The sequence below is a fragment of the Physeter macrocephalus genome, chromosome 21, assembly GCF_002837175.3.
Source record: "Physeter macrocephalus isolate SW-GA chromosome 21, ASM283717v5, whole genome shotgun sequence".
NCBI lineage: Eukaryota > Metazoa > Chordata > Mammalia > Artiodactyla > Physeteridae > Physeter > Physeter macrocephalus.
The window spans coordinates 107074237-107081750 of NC_041234.1; the positions used below are offsets into that span (position 1 = coordinate 107074237).

At 49.8% G+C, this 7514-nt stretch overlaps 1 protein-coding gene across 1 annotated transcript in view; it reads left to right on the forward strand.

Annotated features, from left to right (window-relative positions):
- The first annotated feature begins 6152 nt into the window (after window positions 1-6152).
- Window positions 6153-7514, forward strand: part of VGLL1 (vestigial like family member 1) — a 19815-nt gene continuing 18453 nt past the window's right edge. The window contains exon 1 of the mRNA XM_007100263.4: window positions 6153-6354. Within this exon, the coding sequence (XP_007100325.2) occupies window positions 6153-6354 (202 nt within the window). The remainder of the gene's footprint in view (window positions 6355-7514) is intronic.

A 7514-nucleotide genomic window follows, 5' to 3' on the forward strand; every position in this document is an offset into this window, starting at 1 on the left:
CAGGGGGTTTAACCTGTTCAAGGACCAGTCAGGAGTGAGTGGGGCTGGAGTGGAGCGAAGGGGACGGTGGTAAGAGATGAGGACAGACAGCAAGAGGGGGGGGCGGGTTACAGGCCAGGAACAAACACCACTGGAAGATTTTCAACAAGGAGTGACAGGATTCGATGCATGTCCTCAAACGATCACTCTGGCTGTCTTGGGGTGAAGGATTAGAAAGGGCAAAGGGTGGAAGTACTGAGCCAGTTAGGAGGCTGTGGTCCCGGGGAGAAATGATGGGGGTTTGGACGAGGGTGAGCAAGGTGGAGGTGGCGAGAAAGGATGGAAACCATCAACAGGTTTCCTTCTCACTTAGAGGAAAAGCCCACAACCTAAGCGTGGCCGGGGATACTGTCTGTGCAGTGGCCCCATCTCTCCTCCCTCCACCTCTCCAGCCGCACTGGCCACCTCGTCCTTCTGTGAACAAGCCAGGTGTGAACCCACGTTTTGTATTAGATGTTCCCTCAGATATCAGGAAAGCAGGTATCAACATGGTTTCCCCCACACCCCCCACCACCGGGTTCTGATAAAACGTCACCTTATCAGAAAATTCTCTCATGACCGCCTTGGATAAATGAGACGCTTCCTATTCCCTGTCTCTGCTTCATTTTCCTGATTAATTTCGCCTTGTCGTGCTTACTGCCATCTGACAAGTCCATAGAACGTACAAACATAAAACGTGTGTGTATTTATTCCAGGAAGGCAGAGATTTGGTCTGTTTTGTTCACTATGGAACAGAACTCCCAGAACAGTGCCTGGCATATAGTAGGTGTTTAATAAATATCTGTTAAATTCATATGATTGAAACAGAGAATGGGAGAAGCAAAGAACGGCTCCAGGCTTTGGCGTCTGAATGATGGTGCCACTTACTGAGGTACTATTGAAGATTTTTCAGAACGAGGACTGGGACTCCTTTGCGCCAAACCTGCAGCTGGAGTCCTGAACCGCTTCATCTCTTGCCGGTCTGGAGAAGTCCTCAATCCCTCTGGGCCCATGGAAGCCTGAGAAAGTCCAGAATCCTAGGGGGCTGGGCTCCCCTTCTCTTCCTAAGGGGAGAGAGGAAGAAACTAGAGACCAGCCAAAGTTTCTCTGGGTTCCAGAGACTGAAAGTCACATCACTTGGATCCCAGCCCCACCACTGAGGCTTCAGACATTACTACTCTGTGTGTGGTTTCCGGGCAAACAATTGGCCGCCCACTTTAAGAGACAATATCGCTAAGTGCTTTTTTTTTAATGCAAAAAGAAAGAAATAAAAAAAAAAAGAACTACCTATTTTCCTCATTCCTGCAGGTGCCCAACCCGATTGACTTGTTGGAGTACATTTTCTGCATTCTTAATAGATAGCTAGCAGGAAATGCCTCGTTTAGGCTCTGCTAGAAGGGTAGAAAGTAGCAAGGGGAGGGCACAAGATCGCCAGGCCCTGCTCGGGCCAGCACTGAGCTGCTGTAAAACGGGCCAGGCGGCTCCGGCCATCAAAAGGTACGTTTGCCTGGCCATAGCATCTTCCTGTGTCTCCGCCGATGGTCGAGAATTAAGGTAAGAGAAGGTGGGGACTTTGGGGGGAGGCAGGAGGGCCGGGAATTCAACTGGGAAGGAATCGGGGCTGGGGGCAGGGTGGTGGTGGAGGGCATCACATGCTTTGTTCAGTGAGATACAGTCCGGTCCCTTTGGGGTTTTTGTTCCAAGTGATCACCTCTTTGACTCCCCATCCCACCGCCGGGGTGCTGGGTACCATTTCGCAGAAGGCTGGTAAGCACGTCAAGGTAGGCAGCCTGCTAGAAGTCAGGTCAAACCGTTCCTCTTGGATTCCACGTTAAAATATTTGTGCAGAAGACCGGGCAGTATTTTGATGCCTACTTGGTGTCTTGATCTTTTGTGCGTTGGGGAAACTGCAAGGTACAGTGGACTTTTGCAGTTCGGCTGTTCCAACGGCACAGCTGGCAAAGCTTGGCCGAGGCCGAGGGTTTTGTCAGCAAGAGACTTTCGCTACAAAGCCAGGCGTCGATACAGAAACATCTTGGCTAGGAAAGTCCCACCCTTTCTCCTGCCTCGTTGACCTCTGCTTAGTTCCAGCTTTGCGGCCCCCCTTCTCCTAAGTCAGACCCACCCCACCAATTCACTCCCGAATAAAGAAGAGAGCTCTCAAGGAGGCTTCGTGTGGGGATGAAAGAATTAAACCAGATAACAGTTCTCAGAATTTGAATAGCCCGCAAATACAGATCCTCTCCCCTGAGGTCTGAGTACAGTCCGGAGAACTGCTTGTCAGCTGGATCCGGAGACGTAACCCAGGGCTTTCCTTCCGAGTAGGTGTCATGTGTTTGGTGAGGAAAAGAGAGGGGCACGGGTAGGTCTTGGGGTTTATTCAGGATCGCCAGTTGTGTAAGGTCTGGGCCCCCCGGGTGAGGGCGCTGAGACGGTGCTCTGACCTGCTCTATGGCTACGGGGGCTGGAAGCGTGCTTCACCGCCCTGATGTCCCAAGGGTCCAGCCGGCTCTTTTCGTGGCTTCAGGGAGACTTAGCAAAGAGAGGTGGCAGGCCGGGTCAAGCCTGAGCTAGAGAAGCGGCCACTGACGAGAGGGTAAGAGGGCAAAACCCACAGAGGCGCCAGGCGGCCCTCGCCGGTACAGGCTTCCAGAAGACGTGTGCAAGCGCGCATGGGCCGCCTGCCTGCATGCCCGACGGGGAGCCAGGGAGCTGGGTTAGGGTCCTGGCGCGAGTCCCGTGGAGGGGAACAGACGGTTAGCCCCACCAGGTAGTTAGAAAGGGATGGTGAGAAAAGGCCACACACTGAAGTCAGGGAGACCTGAGTTCAAACCCCAGCTCTGCCACCACCGAGCTGCGTGGCCTGGGCCCTCGATTTCCCTTCTCTAAGCCTGAATTTGCTCATCTATAAAATGGGGACAAGCATACCTACTTTGAAGGTTGTAAAGATTGGAGAAAGTATATCTGTAGCTTCCGACACAGAGTAGGTCTCCTGTAAACTGCCGCTTTAGAACAAGGGCTGCGTCCACATTTATCATTACTTCGTCATTCACAGCACTGTCGCTTTATTTGTTTATTTGCTATTTTTTGGAAATATGTTTGACATATAACATTCTGTAGATTTAAGGTGTACAACATGCTAATGTGATACATTTATATACTGTCATATGATTGCCATCGTAGCTATAATTAGCACCTCTATCATGATGCATAATTATCCTTTCTTGTTAGTGGCTGAAATAATTGAGTTCCAGTCTCTTAGAAAGTTTGATGATTATAATACAATATTGTTGTTTACTTTCACTGCACTGTGCAGTAGAGCCCTAGGGCTTATTCACTACTCGTGGCATGTTTGTTTCCTTAAACAACATTGGTCCTGCCCCCCATGCCCGGGAACGACCATTTTATTCTCTATTTTTACAAGTTTGCCTCTTGAAAACTCCACATGTAAGTGAGATCACACAGTACTTGTCTTCGACTTACCGCGTAACGTGTCCAAGAGTTACACCTTTGCTTTATTTCTGTGAGTCCAAGTATCTGACGATAATATGTGCTTTTTCACTGAGGAATAATTTGCCTTCGGTGGAATGCACAGATCTGAAGTGTACAATTTGATGAGTTTTGACAAATGTCTACATCCACGTGTAACCTTCACCCTCTTCAGGATGTAAGACATTTTCAACACTCCTACGAGTTCCCTCTCACCCCTTTCCAAGCCCCACTCCACAGGTGACCGTTGTTCTGACTTTTATCACCATAGATTATTTGTGCCGGTTTCATGTAAGTGGAATCATACACTGTGTGGTCTTTTGCGTCTGGCTTTTTTCACTCAGCTTAATGTTTTGGTAAGGGATCCACCCATGCTGTTGGGTGGATCGGTAGTCTGTGCCTTTGTATGGCTGACGAACATTCCATTGTATGAAAGTGTCACAGCTAGTTTATTTATTCACCTGGTGATGGACACTTGTGTTGTTTCCACTTTTCGGCTATTATAAATAAAGCCGCTGAGAACATGTAGAAGTCTCTGTGCAGATATCTGTTTTCATTTCTCTTGGTTATATGTACCTAGAAGTGGGATTGCTGGGTCATATGCTAAGTGTACGTTTAACTTTAGAAGAAAACGCCAGTTTTTCAAAGTGGTTGTTCCCACGTATTTTGAAATAAGGATACAGTGGATTCATTTTTCAGGTAGTACCTGTGATGCTTACTTAGCACGGCTGTCACCCAGGGGAAACAGATAGACGAGCTCCATCTGAGGCTTCTGGAGACCAGAGAATCCAGCTGTGCCTGAGGCTAGGATTCCGAACGGAGAACTTTTAAGTAAGGGTCCTCTGCTCACTGCCAGATTCCCTCCTAATGTTTCATCATAACCTGTTGGCACTTCTGGCAGGACCATAAAAGAACAGGCTGCAGAATTCATACACCCCAACGTCTTCATTTTACCCTAGAGGAATCTGAAGCCCAGAGAGGCCCTGTGATTTCCCCCAAAGGCACACACCCAGCCAAGGGCAAGCCCAGGTCCTCTGACCTCTAACTGGTGTGATTTCCTTGCATTGCGTCTTCACTGCATGAAATGGCATTTCATCACTCAGCCCATTGTTTACTTAGTGTTAGGTGCTAGAGATAAAGAAATGAATAAGAAATGGCCCCCATCCTCGAGGATCTCAGAGACTAGAGAGGGAGAAGAGCTATTAAACTCTAGTCATTTGCATTATATGCATCAGAATGAATAGATTCAAGGTGTCTTTAGCCAGAGCACGGGGCAAGTCGGATTGGATGGCCAGAGGTGACGAAGCACCCAGACTGGCTGGTTACTTCCCTGGTAAAGGAAGGCCACGGCCTGTCTACAGTGCCCACTGTGTGCCGGTCCCCGCCTGGGTGCAAAAGGACAGCCTCTGCCCTCAAGGAGCTCACAGGTAGAATCCAATGATGGAGGCCAAGTTTAAGGCAATTTAGCCAACGGCTGTTGAGCATTTGTTCAATATTAAGCTAGACACCAGGCACCGTTCTAGGCGCAGAGGAAGCGTGGTGAACAGAGTGCTTTTCCCCAGTGTCGCCACAAAATATTAGTGTGAAAAGTGTTCTCTGCATTTGCTTTAGAGTATGTCTGTCTGGGAGTTCCCTGGTGGCCTAGTGGTTAGGATTCCGGGCTTTCACTGCCGTGGCCCGGGTTCAGTCCTTGATTAGGGAACTGAGATCCTGCAAGCCATGCGGCGCGAACAACAACAAAAAAAAGAATATGGGATTCAGAGTCAATTGGACCTGGATTTAAAACTCTGACATCTTCTAAATGACTCTGGGCAGAGTATATCTGTCTGGAGGCCTCAGAACTGGTGTTGTTTGTAATTGCTAGTTTCTAAGATGGGGTGGGTGCAGGACCCCATTGAACACAGATTATGGCTTCAGGGGGGAGGGAGAATTGGATGTGTTTGACGCTCCTGCATGCAAGTCGCCAAGGTGGAAAGCAGTGCTTATTAGGGAACCTGAAATTGTCAGTACCCACTGGATTGCTTAGACAAGCTCTACTGGGGTACTCGTGCCCTTGTTCAGGGGAATCTACATGTGGTTTTCGGGGGAGGCAGGCACTTCCCCAGAAGGCAAGTTACTCCACTCTTTGGCCTCAGTGTCCCCTCCCTCCCCCTTTCTTTTCTTCCTCCCTTCCTTCCTTCCTCCCTCCCTCCCTCCCTTCCTTCCTTCCTTTCCTCTCTCTCTCTCTCTCCCTCCCTCCCTCCCTCCCTGTCTCTTTCTTTTTCATTTCCTTCCCTCTCTCTTTCTTTTCTTCCTCCCTTCCTTCCTTCCTCCCTCCCTCCCTCCCTTCCTTCCTTCCTTTCCTCTCTCTCTCTCTCTCCCTCCCTCCCTCCCTCCCTGTCTCTTTCTTTTTCATTTCCTGACGCTCTTTTAATCATGCTCCCAGACAATCTTTTTCACTTCAGGACTTGGTAGAGCTCTGTCTTGTTTCCTGAACACTACTCAGCAGCTGCGCAGCTCCCCATGGCTCCAGTGAGAGACCCTGAACCTTAGGAGCAAACTGCTCGCCCTCAAGGATGCTGCTTCTCCAACCTACAGCCAAGCCGCTTGGAAAAAGAGTACCAGTGACATTTTGCGTTTGCTCCGCAGCTCTCCCCTGTGTCGCGATGGAAGAAGTGAGGAAGACCGTCGTTCAGATGCAGAGCCCTATCAAGACTGAATGGAATTCCCGCTGTGTCCTTTTCACCTATTTCCAAGGGGACATTAGCAGCGTAGTGGACGAACACTTCTCCAGAGCTCTGGGCAATGTCAAGAGCCCCCAGGGACTCAGCCCTTCCAGCCAGAGCGGAGATGTGATCCTGAGGAATGGTGAGCATGTCGGGAGGGTGGGGCTGGAATTACCTATGGGGCTATCACGGAAAGACCAGTTCTGATGCCCTCAGTGCTCTTAGACGTGTGTATATTTGCTGAAGGCAAGTCACACTGTCTAGCGAGAAGCCACACCCTTTTCTCAGAAGTTTCACAGGAAAATGGACACTGTTTAGGGAATTCCCTGATGGTCCAGTGGTTACGACTCTGTGCTTCCACTGCAGGGGACACGGGTTCCATCCCTGGTCGGGGAACTGAGATCCCTGTAAGCCGCGTGGCACGGCCAAAAAGAAAAAAAAAAAAAAAAAAAGGACGCTGTTTAATCAAATTGATATACCTATTTCCTTATGTCCTCAGTTGTGTTAAATGCTGGGCTCACTACTCAGTATACAATAAGAGCACCACAGTTGTTCATTATTAGCACCATTTTCTGTACTATTATTATTACTACTACTACCTGTGATAAGAGCATGCGTGTGCCCCGCATGTACACCCAGCCTCCTCTCAATTAATAGTGGGTGCTCTGGGGAGCAGGGCGGGGCCGGAGGGAGGCAAACGAACTGTCCGGTGGCAGCATCAGGGGTGTCTATTGCACAAGCTATTGGGTAATTTTTTTAAATAATAAGCATTCTTTCTTCTCAAAACACATTTCAAGACAGCTATGTCAAAAGGTGCCGCGCTCACGTGCTGAATGCCCGGCTCCCATTGGAGGACGGGCATGCCTCCAAGTGGGGCCTCTGCTTTCAGACGCCAACACCCTGGCTGGCCAGACTCTTTCGGTCTGGACAGGGAGTGGGTGTATTAGCCAATATAGCTTTTCAGAATTTGCTCCCCTCCTAGAAATAACTTTTCCAGTCAGGTGACATGATTTTCTCAGAGACTCTTGGGACTTCAGGAAACATGTGGGAGGGGGCGTAGCAGCAGCAGGTACTAAGGGAAACACTGGGCGCCAGGGGCTGGGGGGGGAGCGGGGAGGTGTGCCGAGTACTTTAGAGCAGGAGCAGGAATGGCTGCTCTTGAGTCGTCTGGGGAATTGACATGCGGTAAAGTGGGATTCAGAGGATCTAACTGGCTCCTGGGAAGGGTCAAAACCCCAGGCTCGGGCTTCCCTGGTGGCGCAGTGGTTGCGCGTCCGCCTGCCGGTGCAGGGGACGCGGGTT